Genomic DNA, 22,324 nt, shown 5'->3' with positions numbered 1-22,324 from the left:
AGTGGGGTGAACTTAGGCAGGGAGATTAGTTAAGAATTCATTGAAGTAGTTTAGAGAAGAAGAAATGAGATTCGGTAAGATAGTGTCTTCAGAAATAGAACATTTTGGGCTTCCCTGGTGGTGCAGTGGTTGAGGGTCCGCCTGCCGATGCAGGGGACACGGGTTCGTGCCCCGGTCCGGGCGGAGCGGCTGGGCCCATGGGCCACAGCCGCTGGGCCTGCGCGTCTGGAGCCTGTGCTCCGCAACGGGAAAAAGAAATAGAACATTTTATCAAGATTATCAGAGTAAAATCACCATTATTTGTCCATCGATTAGATTAATTCATTCATAAATATTTGGGTATCTTCTGTACAATTCTGGGAACACAAGTGTGAACAAAACACATGCTCTTTGCCCTTATGGGTTTTAGTCCAGTGGGAAACCCAGATGTTTACAGTTTAGGGTGATGCATATGCTGCCATAGAAGGCCAGTGTGCCCTAGCAGTGAGTGTCCAGACTACTAATCTTGAAGTCTCATGGATGGGTAGGTCTTGACCAGGGAAAATAAGCAGGGAGACGTATGTTGGAGGCAAAAAGAAACTGTGTATCAGCTTGGAAATGAGAGAGAGACAGTGATACATTGTGGAACTGAAAGAAGTTCATTGTGGCTATATTTTGGGATTGGAGAGGAGGCCAGGACCAAATCATCCAGAGTACTGAAAAATCCTAATGAAAGGTTTGGGCTTTATCCTTTGAGCAGAAGGTAAACATGGTATGGTTTTAGGCAAGGGGGATTCAGGGTCAAATGTGCATGTTAGAACAATTATTTTAGTTACGGATATTTTAGTTACAAGTAAGAAACTTAAGCCAAAGGCAAAGAAAGTGGTCCAGGGAAGTTCAGCATATACAAGGGTAGGAAGTACAGCTGGACCTCACAAAGGACTAGAACCAGAAATGGTTATCAATTAATATCAGGTGCTTTTGCTCTTGCTCTCCCTCATCACTGCATGTCTTGTCTCTAGCTCCTGATACATTGTTTTTTCTTTGTATACCTGGCTTCTCTAACTACAAAGCTAACCCACAGCCCCTCTTAGCTTTTCTCCCAACTCCAGATCCCCTGGAGAGAGTCCGATTGGCTCATTATCTCAGTTATCTCCCCTTGGTCTAATCATCTGTGGCCAGTAGAGCATATAGAATAAGTATAACTGCTTCAAAGCCCACCCCTGTCGCAATTAAGGGGGTGCAGTGAGTTGTTGGCTGGACAAATTTCTCAGAATGAACCAACTTAAGAAGATCACTGGCATAAGAGTGAAGAATTAAGGGCAAGGGGATTAGAGGCCCCTTTAGGAGAATACAGTAATGCAAGCAATAGTTAATATTGACCTGAGTTAGAGTGGTGAGTAAGAAGAGAATGAATTTGTAGTAGATTAAAGATTGACTCTCCAGAACTGCATGGTAAGCGGATATGGGAGGATAAAGAAACAAGGATAATGTCTGTGTTTCTGGCTTGTATAACTGAGTGGATGATGATAGCATTCTCTGAGCTGGAAGGACATAGGAGAGGCAAATTTGGTGGGGATTGAAGGAGATGGAGTGAATTATTCATTTTTGCACATGCAGAGTTTGAGGTAGGTAGCTTTGAGACATGTAAGTGGAAATGTGTAATGGACCACTGAATATATACATTTAGAGCAGAAGAAAAATCTCAATGGTAGATAAATGTTTGAAAGCTAGTTTTACATGCTAGCTGAAGCCTAAGAGTGGGTGAGATTGCCCTGGGAGAGTGTAACAAGAGAAGAGAGCCAAGACAACCCTGAAGAGAGTCATTTTTGAGGGCTGGTAGGGGAAATGAACCTATAAGGGAAGACTGAGAAGGAACAGAAGGTAAGAAAAATCAAGAGTATGCAGTGTTTTGGGGAATCCAAGAAAAGAGAGTGTTTCAGACAGAAGAATATGGTGAACAGTGCCAGATACTGCTGAGCAGCATACGGAGTCAAGTTTTGTTGGGTTTCAGAGCAAGGAGCTTGTTGATGATGTTGGTGAATGAGTTTAATGGAAGTGGTGAAAGTAGAAGCAGAGGGTTGAGGACTCTTGGCGGGGGCAGTAAAGAGATCAAAACCACAAATGTAAACAGTGCTTGAGAAATTTGGCTGTGAGAGGAAGGAGAGAGAGGGATCAATAGCTAGTGATTGTTTTTGACAGTGAAATAGGGTTTTAAAGTATGTGTATATTTTGTTTTTAAATAGCAGGGTCTTAATCATATTTGAGTGCTAGGAGAAAGACTGATGATTACTTGAGTAAGATCAGGAGAGTTATTCAGAGTACTGTTACATTGTAATAGTGAAGAATGAAGCAAAAGTAAGTATTTGGACCCTGGTTTAGTAAAGGGAAGAAGTTATTTCCTGACTTTTCTCTGGGAAGGGATTAGGATTATCTACAGGTAAGGTAGAGTTGAAGATGTAAGGAACAGTGGGACTCTTTGAAATAGACCTTGTAGAAATTAGAGGGGATAGCTGACTAGGGGAAATCTAGAATTTTCTGCCTGGGTTAGATTGAAGGCCTTGAACTTAAAAGCACTATGGACCATTTTGGGTTTTGTTCAGCAGTCTACATATATGCTCAAAAGGAGACAGCTAGTTTGGTTTGTGCTGTGCGATTTCAGGTTGGTGCATCAGGAGAGAGTAGGGCAGGGTTATTGGCATAGTGGTGATCTATCTAATGGGCCGTAAGCTGAGGAATGAAAGAAGTCAAAACATGAGAGGACTAACAGGAAAGCAGAGTTCTTAAAGGCCTGGGTGGGAATCCTTATGTGCAGAACATAAGTGAGAGTAACTCAGTGTGAGACTGATCCTCAAATGAAGGTGACACTAAAGGAAAATGAACCAGTAGTTTCTTTGGAGAGTTGCAGCCTGTGTTGCTGGAAGAATAGTACTGCTGCTAATAGAAATAGATGTGGAAGGAAGAGTGAGTTTTGGAAGGAAGAAAAGTTTGATCTTCACTATTTAGAGTTTCAATACCCATGGAATATCCATACTGAGATGATCAAGAGGCAGTTGAAAATATAGGAGAGAGGTCAGGACTGGAAATGAAATTGGGAATCATAATGAAGCTATGACTTTACCAAGGAAGCATAATATATAGAGTGATAAGGTGGTCTTAGGCACGGTGTGCATTTAAGGAGTGGGAAGTAGAGAAAACGTGCTTGCAAGGTTTGAGCAATTTACAGAGAAACTTAAGAGAAGTTAAAAGAGGAATTGACTGAACAGGCCACTGGATTTGGGAATTCTTGAGTGGCTCTCCAGAGGGGTCAAGAAATAGTGGAACATGAAAGGAGATTGTAAAGATGTGAGGATTAACTGTGACTTTTTGGCAACATGTTTATTGCCAATGAATGATGCGTATTATATGTGATTTTTAAAATCTCCCCAGTATACGGACATTTAAAAATCATAACTTTGCTTTAAAAACTTTTATTAGCCAGCTTCTGGCTTTCTGAAATGGAGTACACTGGTCATTTAATTTCTTAAAGCCTCAGGAGTATCATAATTAGTGATTATTACTCAGCACTGTAATACTGCTAGGACCTTCTGAGCACTGTTAGGACTTGTTCTTATACTGAGTGCTTCCCGTGTGCCTTGTTTTTTGATGGCTTCTTCCTCTAAGTCAGTTGACGTTATTATTCTAGAATCTTTTTCCTTCAAAGTACTTCACTGTGTTATAGCTTAAAATTGTTAGAGAATAAGAGAGCTCTTTAGGAACAAATAAATATACTTACAGTAGTTAGCACTGTTAACATTTGTGAATCAAAAGATCCAGACCAAAAAAAAGCTAGTCATTTTATCACTTCTGCCAGTTGGCATGTTGGACACCCATGTTATGTTTAAATTGTCTTCTAAGTGACTTCATGAGGTTTTTCCATATGTAGATTATTGAACTACTCCAGAAAGTCATATATCTCTTTAGAGGGTCTGAGGGGGGAGAAGATAAGAGGAGAAAACACTTAATATCTGCTGTAGATTTATGCAGGAAAAAAATCCGTTTTTAGTCTCTGGCTTTTGTTGCTGTTACTGTGTTAGTAGTGAAAAAAGAGATTTTTATGACCCAAGCTGTAGGTTTTAGCCAGTGAAGGGCAACTTGAAGATGAGATAGAGCTTAAAATTAAAGCTGTTTCTGAGTGATTGATTATAGTTTTGAAGCTGGACAATTAAACCTTTTTACTATTCGTGCAAATCTTCAACTTAGATTTGTCATACCTGGTTAATACAATCAAATGGAAATGCTTTTTTTCTCCCCGTCTTGCTGAGCTTACAGATTCTGAAAAATGGTGTAATTTACTCTGAAATTCAGTGTTTTGTTTTGTTTTGTTTTCTCCTGCTGGGAACAGGCACATTTAATTACAGAAAGCTGTTTGTCATGGAATCATTTTCTTCTAACACCTACCTAGCACTTTTTAAAAATTCTGATCATAATTCCATTGCTGGCAAGATAAACTAGTGGTAATTATATGTGGAATTAACTAACATTAATAAAATTCCCTGTAAGATGCATCTGGGACACTTCTTATTTGCTCTTCCCAATTTGTGGTTTTAGAAGGTGTCTCTGGTGGTGGTTGAATGCAATCAACATTTTCTTCTTTTGTGAGCCTAGAATCTTATTACTAAAAGACTTGGCAAAAGTTATTAGAAAATGGCAGGCATTTGAATCTTTCTCAAGGAATAAGTTATTTTGCATGATCAATTTTTTGGATAGTGGAAGAATTTACCCAGGTACTGCATTGTACAAAGGTACCCTTAAAACTATGTATTCTTTCTTGTATAAGAATTCATAAAAATTTTATAGGAATTTACTAGTATGAATTTTTTTAACTTTAAAATGAAAATATCTTTTGAGTATCTTGGGAAATAGTATATTCTTACAAATTAGGTTACCTGTTTTTATTGAATTGAATGTCATTGAGAATATTGGCATTGCATTTTAGCCACTAACAATAATCTAAATACAGTTCAGCAGCCCAGAGCCAGTTTCCTAATATTTTGAGATTTTTGCTGTTTTGAGAACAAAGTAATTTAAAAATTTTGGATACCATCTAACTGAAATGTTGATGATAATTTCATAAGCATATTGGGTTCCATTACATAAAGTATATTATCATCATTTGTTTAAAAAGTAGCCAGCAGCCTGTTACTTTATGGCTGAGGACACTGCTATAAAGTCTTGAGATCTTCAATAAATAATTTGAATATATAAATCTTAGAAACTAGTTCTGAGGTTTTCATGTAGCTAAAGTCATCCTCAAAATACAGAAATTGTGAAGGGATACCTGTCTAAGCATTATTTTGTGGTTGGAATGTAAAAAACCTACTCAAGTAACCTCAATTAAGGTATGGATATACAATGGAATATTACTCAGCCATAGAAAAGAATGAAATAATGTCATTTGCAGCAACGTGGATGGACCTAGAGATTATCATACTAAGTGAAGTAAGCCAGATAGAGAAAGACAAATAGTACATGATATTGCTTATATGTGCAATCTTAAAAAAAAAAAAAAGATACAAATTGAACTTATTTACAAAACAGAAATAGACCTGCAGACATAGAAAACAAATTTGTGGTTACCAAAGGGGAAGGAATGGGGGGAGGGATAAATTAGGAATTTGGGATTAACATATATACACTACTATATATAAAACAGATAACTAACAAGGACCTATTCTATAGCACAGGGAACTATACTCAATATTTTGTAATAACTTATAAGGGAAAATCTGAAAAAGAATATATATTATGTCATACACGTTAGTGTATGACATAATGGTATTTCTATATTAATTACTTCAAATATAATTGAAGAATAAACTTTGAAAAATGTGTGGAACTGAAATAGATGCATTTACATAGTGGCAGTTGAGATCTGCTCTAGAGGCCACTTGAGGGCTTTTAAGAGTGATGTTAATAGGAATTTTGAAACATTGACTTAGGTGTGAGGCCAGGAATCTCTGACTATAATCTGCAAGTAGTCAGACTTCATTAGTTAGACCTAACCTCATTTTAAAGGCTATTACCTACTTGCTGAGAAAGCAGCCCTAAGCAATTCCTTAGCATAGATGGATACTGTAGAATGTGGTTCTGCCACCTTGGCCATAATTGATAAGCCCAGGGCAGGCCTTTGACCCAAGGGTAGTAGTCTGTGAAGTGGCCTGGTATGAAAACTGCACAAACAGCAGTAACGGGCATTAAACTAATCAAGCACATATCTCTTTTTCTCATGTAAATTACTCCTTGAGAGGAGGAGAATGATGGACAGTTCGTAATGGGAACTTATAGTTACAGTTTGTTCATTTGTTGTTCATTCAACACCTATCTGAATGCCTAATATTTGCCAGTTACTATTCTAGGCTCTGGTGACTTAGTCATGAACAGACCAACTTTCATGCTTTCGTGCAACTTACGTTGAGGGGACAGATAAGTAACATGTAATAGATGTCAGTAGTGTAAGTGCTTTGAAGAAAAATGAAGCAGGCTGAGGAAGAGGGTGTGATTAGAGGGTACTATTTTAGATAGGCTAATCATGTAAGGCATTTCTGAGAAGCTGATGTTTGAGCAGAGTCCTAAGTAGAAGATGATGAGGGAAAAGTCAGCATGCAGCCATCATGAGGTAGTAGAAGCCAAGAGTTACACAGAAGAAAATTTCAGAGTAGAGTGAAATTTTATATTAGTCAAGGTTCTCCAGAGAAACGAACCAATATGATGGGTGGGTGGGTGGGTGGGTAGATGGATGGATGCATGGATGCATGGGGGGAGGGAGGGGCGAGAGAGAGAGAGAGAGAGAGAGAGAGAGAGAGAGAGAATGGAGGCTGACAAATTCCAAGATCTACAGTTGGCACTCTGGAGACCCAGAAAGCTGATATAACACTAGTCTAAGTCTGAATGCCTGAGACCCAGAATAGCCGATGATGTTAAGTTCTAGCCTGAAGGCCAGCAGGCTCAAGACTCAGTATTTCAGTTCTAGTCTGAAAGCATGAAAAAAATGATATCCTAGCCTGAAAGTAGTCAGGTAGGAGGAGTTCCCTTCTACTTGCAGGAGAATAAAACTTTTCGTTTTTTTTTTTTAAAGAAGATGTTGGGCGTAGGAGTTTATTAATTAATTTATTTATTTTTGCTGTGTTGGGTCTTCGTTTCTGTGCGAGGGCTTTCTCTAGTTGCGGCAAGCGGGGGCCACTCTTCATCGCGGTGCACGGACCTCTCCCTATCGCCGCCTCTCTTGTTGAGGAGCACAGGCTCCAGACGCACAGACTCAATAGTTGTGGCTCACGGGCCTAGTTGCTCCGTGGCATGTGGGAGCCTCCCAGACCAAGGCTCGAACCCGTGTCCCCTGCATTAGTAGGCAGATTCTCAACCACTGCGCCACCAGGGAAGCCCACCTTCTCGTTTTTATTCAGGCCTTTAGTTGTTTGGATGTGGCCCGCCTACATTGAGGAGAGCAATATGCATTACTCAATCTATTGACTTAAATTTTAAATGTTAAAGTCATACAAACACCCTCACAGAATCACCTAGAGTAATGTTTGACCAAATATCTGTGTACCCTGTGGCCTAGTCAGTTTGACACGCAAAATTAACCATCACAGAGGGGGTCTGCTGGTAGCCATAAAAGCAAGATGATTAAAGATAGATAGGCTCCGATTCACCCCAGTGACTTATTGTCAAGATAATCGGACGATTAGAGCTATCTTGAATTCTGAACTTTGTTGCACTGCCTGAATTATTTTCCGTTGTCTGTGAGGCCTGGCTTTATGGCTCTATTGAACTCACTCTTTTTTCCCTGAGTACTCTTTATATAACTACTTAGTTTAACTCGTTTGTCTCTACATTCAGGCTCACCAGACCAACCATTTTATGGATGGGCCAGCCTGATAGCAGATGAGTCTTGTTTCTTGTATAGACATTACAGAAATAAACCTTGAGTTATAAAAGCCTAATTCAGCCTTTTTTTTCTTATGAAGGAAAACAATGGGAAAGATAAACAGAACTTTTAAAAGTGATTTGTTACTTTTAAAAAGGTTCATATTCTTGGTTAACATTTTTAGCAGTTACTTATTAAATTATACCTCTTTTAAAGAGCTGACATGTTTTGGAAATCTGAGAGTGTAGGAGACACAGTCCTTGCCCTCAGAAGGACCACAGTCTGACAGTAAAATCTGCATATCTAAATATACAGCAAGGTAGTTTTGATGAGAAATTAGGTTCAAGCTGGAAAAGGCTTCATGAAGATTATATTTAAGCTAGTCTTTGGTAGATAGAATTTGGATAGCTACAAAAAAGAGGTCAAAGTTTTTCCCAAAAAAGAAAGGGAAATGAGTAAATCAGGTGAAAGAGTTTGGGGATGATAATTTAACCACGTTGACATGAGTGTAGTGTTCTTGCAGAGGAATATTTTGAAAGCTAAAGCTGAAACTCAGTATGTCCGCAACATTCTGTTGCATGTTAACCACTTTGAGCCTCAGCTACTCATCTATTAAATGGCATAATAATACCTATCTTTTGTTTTATTCCTGTGAGACTCATGACCAGTCACCTCTAAATTCTATATGTTTCTTTGGTCTTAATCCACAAAGAGGCCTTTTTGAGTAGGGAAATGAGTTTTCAGATTCCATATCATTTCCTCCTCACACTCTTCCTGCTCCAGCTTCCTTATGGAGAGAATGGTACACCAAATGGATCCTCTGTAAATCTCACCAGTATCCTTAATGCCCTTATCTTAGAAATTGTTCCTTCTGTCTCAGTCTTCTGAAGGTATTTTCTGATGGCAATGCTGCATTAGTATCTCTTTCTGTATGGCCACACATGTGCTTTGGATCCCATTTCTTTCCACCTTTTCAGAGATGTTATGCTAACTGAAACCTCAGGTTTCTTTTTCACTCTCCTGGTGTCACCCTTCCTATCTTTTTGGGTCTTTTCTATTAGCAGAGAAATATGATCAGGTTGTCTTTATGTTATATATATTATGCATGCTATGCTGTAGTATATTATATATAATATCTAATCTAATCATCCTCCCTTGACCATATACCTTTCTCCATCAATTTCCTTGTGTCTTCTCCATCAACTTCTCTAAAGAAGTAGTTATACCCACTTAACTTATTTCTAAAATCATATCCTATTCACACCTAAGCTCATTCCAATCTACCTTCTACCCCCATCATTCTATTCTAATACCCTTCTATCCCCATCACTCTACTTATTTGATATTTCTGTAGCATTCAATACTATTGGCCATTCTGTTCTTGAAAACACTCTTCCTTGGCTTCTTCAATGTGTTCTCCTCATTTTCTGTGTATGTCTCTGGCTACATCCTCTCTGACTTCTTTGTTGGCTTATCTTTCTCTAATTGCTCATTAAATGTGGGTATCCACAAAGCTGACTCTTAGGCCTTTCTTTTCTTACTACTGTATCCTCTTGAGTAATATTATTCTTTCTCGTTGCTTCAATAACAGTGCCAACTTTTAAATTTATATCTTTCACATAGACTTCTCCTCTAAGGTCCAATTCTGTATCTAGCTACCAAATTGATATTTCCATTTGGATGTCTCGGTGAGGTATCTCAGACTCAACATGCTTAAGACACAACATGTTTGTAACTTCACCTCTTCCTTCATGTCTTCTTCAGCACCAAGACTTGTTTTATTTTGGACTCAATATAGTGTATGGATGAAGGACTCAAATCCTCACTCTAAAAACAAACAAACAAACAAACCTCTTACTAACTTACTTACTCTTTACTAACTTTGCAACCATAGGTAACCTTTAAAGACTCAATTCTGTCATCTGTAAAATGGAAAAACAATAGGTCCTTTCTTAACATAATGCAGCATCAGACAAAATGAGTAAATGGGACTTATACTTCCAGCCAAGATGTAGTAACAGGGACTGAATTTACTCTCTATCCATAAACAATTAGAAAACCTTCATAGGACTGTTGTGAGGATTAAAAGAGTATTTATAAGCACTTGAAACAGGACCCAGCATAAAGTAAGCTCTATGTAAAATTTTGCTTTTATTATTATTAAGCATAGATTTGATGGTTAAAAAAATTGTGGGATGAAGCTCTGAAGTGCTGCTTTAAGGGTAAATTATGGTATTAATTGTTTATATTATAAAAAGCAATCCTCAAATCAGTACTCTTAAGCTTCCATTTTAAGAAACTAAAGGATAAGAGTAATCCTAAAAAAAAAGGGAATAAAGACAAGAGCAGAAACCAAAGAAATAGAAAAGTACAAAACAATAAAGAAAAACAGAAACTAAAATTTGGCTTTTTGAAAAGATCAATAATAGTGATAAAATTCTAGCCAGACTAATCAGGAAAAAAAGAGAGAGGATGCAGATTACAATAGCAGGAATGAAAGAGGACACATGTCTACAGATCCTATAGACATTAAATTCAACAATTTAGATGAAATGAGCAAATGCCTTTAAAAACACAAACTACCAAAAGCTCATTTAAGAAGAAATAGATAACCTGAGCAGCCCTATATATTTTTAAAAAAAATAAATTTGCAGTTAAAATCTTCCTTCAAAAAATCTCTTGTCCTAGAATGTTCACTGAGGCATTCTATCAAACATTCAAGATGAAATAATATCAGTTCTACACAAAGTCTCTCAGAAAATAAAGGGAATACTTCCCAACTCATTTTATGAGGTCAGCATTTACCCTTAGCGTGAAAGAAAACTACAGACCAATAGCCCCCACAAAAATAGATGGAAAAACCTTTAATGAAATTTTAGCCAACTGAATCAATAGTATTAAAAAAAAAAAGGGTAATACTTTTTACCAAGTAAGAGTCATTACAGGAATACAAGTTTGGTTTAATGTTTGAAAATCAATCAGTGTAATTCACCATATGAACCTACTAAGAAAGAAAAACCATATGATAATCTGAATAGATTCAGAAAAATCATTTGACAAAATTTAATGCTCTTTAGTGATAAAAAACTCTCAGTCAACTAGGACTTGAAGGGAACTTTTTCTGCCTGTTAAAGGGTGTCTAGTAAAATCCTGTAATTTACATCACATTTAGTGGTGAAAGACTGAATGCTTTTCCCCTAAGATCGGGAATGAGGGAATGATGATGCTCTTACCACTTCTATTCAGGATTGTATGGGAATTACAGTCAGTGCAGTGAGGCAAGAAAAGGAATTCAAAGCCATCCAAATTGGAAATGAAGAAATGAAACTGCTTGTGTGTGTAGAAAATCTCAAAGAATCCACAAAAAAGGCTACTAAGACTAATAAGTGAGCTTAGTACAAAGTTATTATGCAAAAGAATTAATTGTATTTCTTTGTACTAGCAATGAACAACTGAAATTTAAATAAAAATAAATTAACGTGAAAACATTCACAGTAGCATCTAAATGTCAATAATACTGTGGAGAAGTTGAACAGAATTTTGCAAGACCTGTGTATTGGAAACTATAAAACATTGCTGAGGGAACTTAAAGGAGAACCAAGTAAATGGAAATGAATATCATGTTCATGGATCAGAAAACTCAAAATTGTTATAATGTCATTTCTCCCCAAATTGATGTTTATTACTCAGTACAGTTCCAGTCACTATCTCCACAGGCTTTGTTGTAGAAATTGACAAGCCTATGGTCTGTTAACTTAGGCAGAGTTAATGAGACTTGTGGTTTCAGTCTTCTCTGGAATATTACATGACTAGTTTTGTTATTGATTTTAGAAATGTTTCTCTGGGCCTTTCTTTAATTTATCTAAATCATGTCTCTACCTTCACAATTGCTTCCAGTTTATTTCTTCTAAAGCCTACACTGTTTAAACTTTTTGTTTAGTTTTTGTTTATTTTTAACTCCACCTACCTAAAACTTCTTTTTAATTTTAATTTTATTTCTTTCATTTGGCTTAGTTCAGTAGCTCACTGGTTTTCCTCTTCCAGCTCTTGCTCCCTCTCTTGCAGTATAATCTCCAAGTAGCAGCTAGGGATATAGTCAAGGCACTCTCTTACTCTGCACTTTCCAGTGGCTTCTATCCTACTCTAAGAATTGAGCTATTATGTGGATATGATAACTTAGGTCTGCGTGTGTGTGCACAGAATAAACTCAGCCACCTGCTTTAAAAAAAGAAAAAAAAAAAAAAGAATTCAGCTATTAGAATCCAGTTCATGAGCCTCTACATGATCTGGCCCCAGGACACAGCACAGTGCCTGGCACATGGTATGCATTTAATATATGTTGAATTAAATCTTTGCATTCTAAGTCTTAGCAGAATTTTTTTGTGTGTGTTTGTTTTTGTTGTTAGCATTGTCTTACAGCCACACACACAAAAATAGTAATTCTTTAGACCTAACTGTTTTCTCAGTTTATTACGGGATATGGAGAGTAGGTTGGAGCTGTCTTGCATGCATTTTAAGGCTCACTTTATTTTATTTTATTTTATTTTACTTTTTGGCCATGTTGTGTGGCATGTGGGATCCTAGTTCCCCGACCAGGGATTGAACCTCTGCCCCCTGCATTGGAAGCACCGAGTCTCAACTATTGGACCGCCAGGGAAGTCCCTTGCATGCATTTTAGAATAGGCCGGTTTTGTCTAGTAAGGATGGTTAATAAGATTTGTCAGCAAGTAATACTCAAACGGGTAGGAAAAGACTGCTTTGGCTTTCAATCAGACAAATTGTAAAACTCTGTGGTCAGAACTTAGGTTATGCTTTAGATGACCCAAACAGTTCAGAACAGCATTGTTTTGTTTCATATCCCAATATACTAAATGCTTCTCTTATAGTTTCTTATTTTTAAAATAACTTTACCTTATATATATATTTTTAATCTTATATTTTCTACTGTGATTCTTTCTTTCAACCATTACAACCTCAGCTTATGCATTACACCCGGATGTTGCTATTGGGGATCAGGGGCTCTGTTTTAATGACAGCAAGGTGCTGCTCTGTGTTTGTTAGTTTTTTCTGTAGGAGTGATATGTGATAACCAGCTTACTAACCTGTCTATTTGTTGTTCCTTCCACGAACACTCACTGAGATTGTGAATTATTTTTGAATGAAAGTTTATCAGTTACAAAAATTAAGCTTTCAACACTATAATAAACACATAAAAAGGACTAGTTTAAACTTTTAAACTGGAAGTGACCTTAAAAACAGTTATAATTATTTGCTTTTTGTTTTTCTTTTTTAAACTATTGGTTGTTTCTTAAGTATAGCAGATGCTAACCAGGCTCTGTGGTAATTTTTTCTTTCTGTGTTTTTTAATGAAGCAGCTCTTTTAACATGATCTAGCAATCTGTGAATAGAGTGATGACTTGAATTTTAAGATTAAGCAAATTCATTTTGTTAACATCACATTTTGTTCCATTTTGCAGCTTCTTGGTGAATTTTTGGATGAAGCCATTAAATTAATTGCTTGCCACCATGAGCAGAAGCAAGCGTGACAGCAATTTTTATAGTGTAGAGATTGGAGATTCTACATTCACAGTCCTGAAACGGTATCAGAATTTAAAACCTATAGGTTCAGGAGCCCAAGGAATAGTATGGTAAGTTTTTACTTCCAAAAATTAGGCAAAGAATCATTAACTGCTCTGTTTTCTTCTCTCATAAATTCTTTGGTAAATATTCCTTGGTAAATATTTAGCTTACCTCAAAAAATTAAAACTATAAAATTTAAATTAAAGCTATAACACGGCTGTTTTGTTCTGAGATTAATGGCTTTTTTATTATTCATAAAACATAATTTTATAAATCAGCTCTGTCATCTTTAAGTGTAAATTATGATTAAATACTTGGTCATAAGCCATGTAAAGACAGATATGAGTATCAGGAAAGAATAAGTGACATGCTTGGTAATTCCATGTATACATTTATTCCCATAGCTAACTGTTTAATAAGAAGCTTCACTTAATCATCACTTTTACACTGTAATGAAATTCTCGAATATCATAAATCTTGTTTTACACTGGGGAATAAAGTCAGCTAATATGCCACTGTATGTGTTTCAAAACTCCTATGTATCTTTAAAATTGATCTACAGGCTAATTTTTACAAAAGGCCTAGGCTCTATAGATCAGCATAATTCCTTATAAACTGAAAATCAAAACACTCTTTGGGATAGTTCTGTTAATAATTTTAGGTTACTAAGTTAGCATAATAAGCTAGTGTTGTAGGGAATTCTAAGCCTCACTCAAGCATAATTATATCTTTTTTTTTTCATAATTATATCTTTATTACCTCTTCTTGAACCAGATTTGTTTTGGAATCTATTAAAAAATCCTAAGTGTTTACAACCCTGCAGTTCTCCCAGGTTCTAGAAAAACTTTTGCATACAGCTCTTGCATATGTACAGAAAGAGACATATGTAGGGCTGTTCTTTGCAGTACCATTTAAAATAGCAAAAATTGGTAATAACATCAAATCTATCAGTAGGAGAATAAAAAATAATCACACAGTGAAATACTCTACAACATTTAAAATGAACTGGAGCTTATATGTGTCAACAAGGATAATCAGAAATGTAACACTGAGTTTAAAAGCAAGATGTAGAATATACATACATTATTATACTGTATATATATATGTACTTTAAAGTATGCAAAACAATACCATATATTTATGTATGCAGAAGTATAAAAACATTCATAAATACCAAACTCAGGATAGTACTTACCTCTGAGAATAGAGAGAAGGAAGGGGGCTTTACCTATAATAATATCTTTCTTTTAAAAAAGTTCAGAGGAATAATGGTAAAATATTAGAATCAAACAAATTTGTGTAATGGGGACTGTAACATTTATTCTCTTTTCTGTATTCTTAAGGTAATTTATACTATCACAAACTACAGAAGCTGGGTCATTTTATAAAGCATTATTGGCTGATTGGTTGTCATTTTAACTGATGACATTTAACCATCCACAAATTAAATTTAAAGAAAATGATGTGGTAATATCAATATGCTAAGAATTCTGAAAGTGAACTATTGGTTCAGATTCTAACTCTCTGATTTATTAACTTTGTGACTCACATGGCAAATTAACTCTTCTAAAGCCTGTTTTCCTACCTAGTATACAGGGTTGTTGTGAGGAATATATTGTTTATAAAATACTTAATAGTATTTTAAAAATATATTATGTTCCTGTATCTTCACTTATCCTCAGACAAGTGCTTTTTGAAATTTGTGTACCAGAATTTTCTTTTTTAATTGCTTTGGAAGGTAATCAGCCCCTGTCCTAAGGAATAAATGCCTTCAAATTTTTGCTTCACAAAACATTACTATGAAATAGACAAATAATAAAAATTTTTTTTAAACTCACTGTTGTACTACTGTCAGAATCAACTGAAGAACTTAATTTTTTTTTTTAAGGCATTATTTTGGGCCCCAGTTATAGATGGTAAGATTCATTGGGTCTGGATTGGGGCCTCTGAGTCCCCAGGTGTTTCTAATTTGTGCACATTTAAGAATCAATAATTATGGGCTTCCTTGGTGGCACAGTGGTTAAGAATCTGCCTGCCAATGTAGGAGACATGGGTTCAAGCCCTGGTCTGGGAAGATCCCACATGCCGCGGAGCAACTAAGTCCGTGAGCCACAACTACTGAGCCTGCGCTCTAGAGCCTTTGAGCTACAGCTACTGAAGCCCGTGCGCCTAGAGCCTGTGCTCCGCAGCAAGAGAAGCCACCGCAGTGAGAAGCCCGCGCATCACAATGAATGAACATGCCATGCAGCCAAAAATTAATTAATTTAAAAAAAAGAATCAATAATTAGAAATCTAATTTCCTTGGATACAAAATAGTTCAAATTTAGAGTTTGATATAGCAGATAAAAAATTAATAGGAATGAATTTAATGGTTAAAAATAAAATACTTTATCTGAAACAGTCAAAACTTTTAATCATTTTATGTGACCCCTAATGTTTTTTGTTTTGCCTTTTTTTTTAATTTGGGAAGAACATATCTGTAAATAACAGCATTTTCTAAGTAAAGATTGTAATATGTATGTTTTGGTGTATATGTATATATATGTATATAGGCAATAGTTAATGGTATATATAGAATGTATAGATGTGTCCTTTTATGTAGTACCAATTTCTTAATACATAATTTCTTCACTATATTTGATATAGTAAGATTGCCACAGAACAAACTCAGGTTTCCAGTTAGGTGAGAGAATAATTTTAATCAGTAGTGTGCTGACTTTCCAAATATTATATAAACAGAACTCATCTTTTATAGTATGTTAGGTGGTCCAGTATGAAAAGCACGACCTCATGTCTTAGTCTACTCGTCTCAGCTTTGCTTTTAACTTTCTGGCTGACCTTGGACAAATTACTTAACCTCTCTGGCCCTATATCAGGCAGTGATTAATCCAAATGATTTTTAAAAGCCTCTTTTAATCATAATATTCTATAATTTTAAGACACTTTACCATACTTGTGCTATACTTTCTTTGACCTGTCATTTGCAAAATATGCCGTTTGGTCAGAGTCATATGGTAGAGGAAGATGTGAAGAGTTAATGAGTATAGTGTTATATTTCCCAGAATTATAGTTGTTTCGTTAATAGTTATGAAGCAGCTTCTGATGTCCTGAAATCTGGCATTTATATTTATAAATACCTTGATTTTTAATTTCTCCTCCAAAACAAATTTTAAGTGTTTACTTTTTATAAAATAATCTTTCGTATAGATGCCTCTATATGCACTTTCCTCTTCTGTATTCATTTTGTTGTGTCTAAAGAGGAAGTGATGTACTTATGTAGAATTCTTCAGCAAATGTTTTGAGTAGAATTTATGACTACATGTATTCTTTATCCTGTCTTTCCTTGGTGTAGATTTGGGGTGAGGGATTCATTTGGGCTCTAAGCTATCTATTGGACCTGAATACTCATTAAACATTTGTGCATTGAGTGCCCATTGTATGCTAGGTGGATCTTGGATGACACTCAGTGAACAAGCAGTCTCTTTCTTCACAGTCCATTTTCACTTTTAATCCATTAGCATTTTAAGAAACAGTTAACAATGCTATACACTGTTGGAATATGCTCTAATAGGTATAGAAGAGACATATTGAGCATCAAGGGCTGGAAATTGGTTCAAGTGCATTTATCTTTGGAGAAAGTGAGGAATCTAAATGAATGTTTCATAAATTCAGTTTTGCAGATTTTTAAGTTTTTTGTTGTTTTTGAATTTCTTATTACAGTGCAGCTTATGATGCCATTCTTGAAAGAAATGTTGCAATCAAGAAGCTAAGCCGGCCATTTCAGAATCAAACTCATGCTAAGCGTGCTTACAGAGAGCTAGTTCTTATGAAATGTGTAAATCACAAAAATGTAAGTGAACATTTTAGAAAATTTCTTAAGTATAAATGAAATCAAGATTTGTTCATGAATATATGAATATAAAAATCTTTTAAAATAGTAGGTGCTTTAAATTGTTCTTTTGGATTGAAGCATTGCTTAAAGGGATATATAAATTTTTCTCAACTTTATTAAATTATATTAGAAGAAAAATAGCTTATGAAATTTAGATTGTATAATTTTCTGACATTTAATTTGCAAAAGGAATTTTAAAGAGGTAGATGTTTTAGAACTTTATTTAGGCTTGATCTCATCTTCTGCTTTTTGTTTTCTATTAAGCTGACATTTCGGAAAACTGGAGCCTGAGCACAGAGATGAAATTGTTCCCATTATTCTTTGACATTGGTACTTTATTTAATAATATTGGATAAAGCAGTTTACCAGAAACTTTAAAAAATATTTAAATGGAATTAGTAAAACATTCCTAATTCTATTTTCTAATGATTATAAAGACTTAAACATACGACTTTCACTCCTTTACACTTTTAAAAACTTACATTAAGCATACTGATACTTTTATGATTATTTTAATGGAATGATTTCTCCAAAATGAGAGGAAATAAACTAGGAGTAAATTGTACAAGGGACAGTTTTATGAAGTACTAAACACAAAGCATCTGACTGGAGATGTGTTGTGGTGTTTGTCCAAAGGAGTTTATAAAGAGCTCAATACTTTCTGATTGCACAAAACACAATTTACCGCATTTTGAGAGCTAGCTATGTGCAAGCCTCTGTGTATTGGGGTTAGTAGATTAGCCCCAAGGGAAAAAATTTATGGAAATTGAGGATTAGACTCCTTTTTGAGGGAGCTTACAGTGTTATTTTGAAGACAAAATAAATACATAAAGAGTTAAATATCAGATGTGGTAAAGCAGTAAAAGTTTAATTGTCAAATTATGGCAGATGGAATGCAGCCCTACCCATCAGCAGACAAGTGGATTAAAGTTTTACTGAGCTCTGCCCACCAGAGCAACACCCAGCTCTACCCACCACCAGTCCCTCCAATCAGGAAACTTGCACAAGCCTCTTAGTTAGCTTCATCCACCAGAGGACAGACAGCAGAAGCAAGAAGAACTACAATTCTGCAGCCTGTGGAAGGAGAACCACATTCACAGAAAGACAGACAAAATGAAAAGGCAGAGGACTTTTTACCAGATGAAGGAAGAAGATACAACCCCAGAAAACCAACTAAATGAAGTGGAGATAGGCAACCTTCCAGAAAAAGAATTCAGAATAGTGATAGTGAAGGTGATCCAGGACCTCAGAAAAAGAATGGAGGCAAAGATTGAGAAGATGCAAGAAATGTTTAACAAACACCTAGAAGAATTAAAGAACAAAGAAACAGAGATGAACAATACAATAAGTGAAATGAAAAATACACTAGAAGGAATCAATAGCAGAATAACTGAGGCAGAAGAACAGATAAGTGACCTGGAAGACAGAACGGTGGATTCACTGCCATGGAACGGAATAAAGAAAAAAGAATGAAAAGAAAGGAAGACAGCCTAAGAGACCTCTGGGACAATATTAAATGCAACAACATTCTCATTATAAGGGTCCCAGAACGAGAAGAGAGAGAGAAAGGACCCGAGGAAATATTTGAAGAGATTATAGTTGAAAACTTCCCTAACACGGGAAAGGAAATAGCCACCCAAGTCCAGGAAGCACAGAGAGTCCCAGGCAGGATAAACCCAAGGAGAAGCATGCTGAGACACGTAGTAATCAAATTGACGAAAATTAAAGAGAAAGAAAAATTATTGAAAGCAACAAGGGAAAAACGACATATAACATACAAGGGAACTCCCATAAGGTTAACAGCTGATTTCTCAGCAGAAACTCTACAAGCCAGAAGGGAGTGGCATGATATATTTAAAGTGATGAAAGGGAAGAACCTACAACCAAGATTACCCGGCAAGGATCTCTTTCAGATTCAACGGAGAAATCAAAAGCTTTACAGACAAGCAAAAGCTAAGAGAAATCAGCACCACCAAACCAGCTCTATAACAAATGCTAAAGGAACTTCTCTAAGTGGGAAACACAGAGAAGAAAAGGACCTACAAAAACAAACCCATAACAAGAAAATGGTAATAGGAACATACATATCGATAACTACCTTAAACGTGAATGGATTAAATGCTCCAACCAAAAGACACAGGCTCACTGAATGGATACAAAAACAAGACCCATATGTATGCCGTCTACAAGAGACCCACTTCAGACCTAGGGACACATACAGACTGAAAGTGAAGGGATGGAAAAAGATATTCCATGCAAATAGAAATCGAAAGAAAGCTGGAGTAGCAATACTCATATCAGATAAAATAGACTTTAAAATAAAGAATGTTACAAGAGACAAGGAAGGACACTACACAATGATCAAGGGATCAATCCAAGAAGAAGATATAACAATTATAAATATATATGCACCCAACATAGGAGCACCTCAATACATTAGGCAATTGCTAACAGCTATAAAAGAGGAAATCGACAGTAGCACAATAATAGTGGGGGACTTTAACACCTCACTTACACCAATGGACAGATCATCCAGACAGAAAATTAATAAGGAAACACAAACTTTAAATGACACAATAGACCAGATAGATTTAATTAATATTTTTAGGACATTCCATCCAATAACAGCAGATTACACTTTCTTCGTAAGTGCCCACGGAACATTCTCCAGGATAGATCACATACTGGGTCACAAATCAAGCCTCAGTAAATTTAAGAAAATTGAAATCATATCAAGCATCTTTTCTGACCACAACGCTATGAGATTAGAAATCAGTTACAGGGAAAAAAACGTAAAGAACACAGACACATGGAGGCTAAACAATACGTTACTAAATAACCAAGAGATCACTGAAGAAGTCAAAGAGGAAATCAAAAAATACCTAAAGACAAATGACAACAAAAACACGACGATCCAAAACCTATGGGATGCAGCAAAAGCAGTTCTAAGAAGGAAGTTTATAGCAATACAAGCCTACCTCAAGAAACAAGAAAAATCTCATATAAACAATCTAACCTTACACCTAAAGGAACTAGATAAAGAAGAACAAACAAAACCCAAAATTAGTAGAAGGAAAGAAATCATAAAGATCAGAGCAGAAATAAATGAAATAGAAACAAAGAAAACAATAGCAAAGATCAATAAAACTAAAAGCTAGTTCCTTGAGAAGATAAACAAAATTGATAAACCATGAGCCAAACTCATCAAGAAAAAGAGGGAGAGGACTCAAATCAATAAAATTAGAAATGAAAAAGGAGAAGTTACAGTAGACATCACAGAAATACAAAGCATCCTAAGAGACTACTACAAGCAACTCTATGCCAATAAAATGGACAACCTGGAAGAAATGGACAAATTCTTACAAAGGTACGATCTCCCAAGACTGAATCAGGAAGAAATAGAAAATATGAACAGACCAGTCACAAGTAATGAAATTGAAACTGTGATTAAAAATCTTCCAACAAACAAAAGTCCAGGACCAGATGGCTTCACAGGAGAATTCTATCAAACATTTAGAGAAGAGCTAACACCCATCCTTCTCAAACTCTTCCAAACAATTGCAGAGGAAGGAACACTCCCAAACTCATTCTATGAGGCCACCATCACCCTGATACCAAAACCAGACAAAGATACTACAAAAAAAGAAAATTACAGACCAATATCACTGATGAATATAGATGCAAATATCCTCAACAAAATACTAGCAAACAGACTACAACAACACATTAAAAGGATCATACACCATGATCAAGTGGGATTTATCCCAGGGATGCAAGGATTCTTCACTATATGCAAATTAATCAATGTGATGCACCATATTAACAAATTGAAGAATAAAAACCATATGATCATCTCAATAGATGCAGAAAAAGCTTTTGACAAAATTCAACACCCACTTATGATAAAAACTCTCCAAAAAGTGGGCATAGAGGGAACCTTCCTCACCATAATAAAGGCCATGTATTACAAACCCACAGCAAACATCATTCTTAATGGTGAAAAACAGTATTTCCTCTAAGATCAGGAACAAGACAAGGATGTCCACTCTCACCTCTATTATTCACCATGGTTTTGGAAGTCCTAGCCACGGCAATCAGAGAAGAAAAAGAAATAAAAGGAATACAAATTGGAACAGAAGAGGTAAAACTGTCACTGTTTGCAGATGACTATACATAGAGAATCCTAAAGATGCCACCAGAAAACTACTAGAGCTAATCAATGAATCTGGTAGAGTAGCAGGATACAAAATTAATGCACAGAAATCTCTTGCATTCCTATACACTAATGATACAAAATCTGAAAGAGAAATTAAGGAAACACTCCCATTTACCATTGCAACAAAAAGAATAAAATACCTAGGAATAAACCTACCTAAGGAGACAAAAAACCTGTGTGCAGAAAACTATAAGACACTGATGAAAGAAATTAAAGATGATACAAACAGGGGCTTCCCTGGTGGTGCATGGGTTGAGAGTCCGCCTGCCGATGCAGGGGACACGGGTTCGTGCCCCGGTCTGGGAGGATCCCACATGCCGTGGAGCGGCTGAGCCCGTGAGCCATGGCCACTGGGCCTGCGTGTCCAGAGCCTGTGCTCTGCGACTGGAGAGGCCACAACAGTGAGAGCCCTGCGTACCACAAAAAAAAAAAAAAAAAAAAAAAAGATGATACAAACAGATGGAGAGATATACTATGTTCTTGGATTGGAAGAATCAATATTGTGAAAATGACTATATTACCCAAAGCAATCTGCAAATTCAGTGCAATCCCTATCAAATTACCGATGGCATTTTTTACAGAACTAGAACAAAAAATCTTAAAATTTGTATGGAGACACAAAAGACTCTGAACAGCCAAAGCAGTCTTGAGGGGAAAAAAAACAAAGCTGGAGGAATCAGACTCCCTGACTTCAGACTATACTACAAAGCTACAGTAATCAAGACAATGTGGTACTGGCACAAAAACAGAA

At 36.1% G+C, this 22,324-nt stretch overlaps 1 protein-coding gene across 4 annotated transcripts in view; it reads left to right on the top strand.

The window, feature by feature from the left end:
* The window catches only part of MAPK8 (mitogen-activated protein kinase 8), a 104,224-nt gene that overhangs the window by 50,448 nt on the left and 31,452 nt on the right, over positions 1 to 22,324 (top strand). For all 4 annotated transcript variants that reach the window (XR_009559387.1, XM_030847662.2, XM_030847661.2 and 1 more), the window contains exons 2-3: positions 13,363 to 13,533; positions 17,186 to 17,315. Coding sequence is in view for 3 of the 4 variants with exons in the window: in XM_030847662.2 (XP_030703522.1) it covers positions 13,412 to 13,533; positions 17,186 to 17,315 (252 nt within the window). In the remaining variant the exon portion in view is untranslated. The remainder of the gene's footprint in view (positions 1 to 13,362; positions 13,534 to 17,185; positions 17,316 to 22,324) is intronic.

The sequence above is a fragment of the Globicephala melas genome, chromosome 16, assembly GCF_963455315.2.
Source record: "Globicephala melas chromosome 16, mGloMel1.2, whole genome shotgun sequence".
Taxonomy (NCBI): Eukaryota; Metazoa; Chordata; class Mammalia; order Artiodactyla; family Delphinidae; genus Globicephala; species Globicephala melas.
The sequence above is the reverse complement of the archived record's forward strand: the minus strand, read 5'-3'. Positions and strand labels throughout refer to the sequence as shown.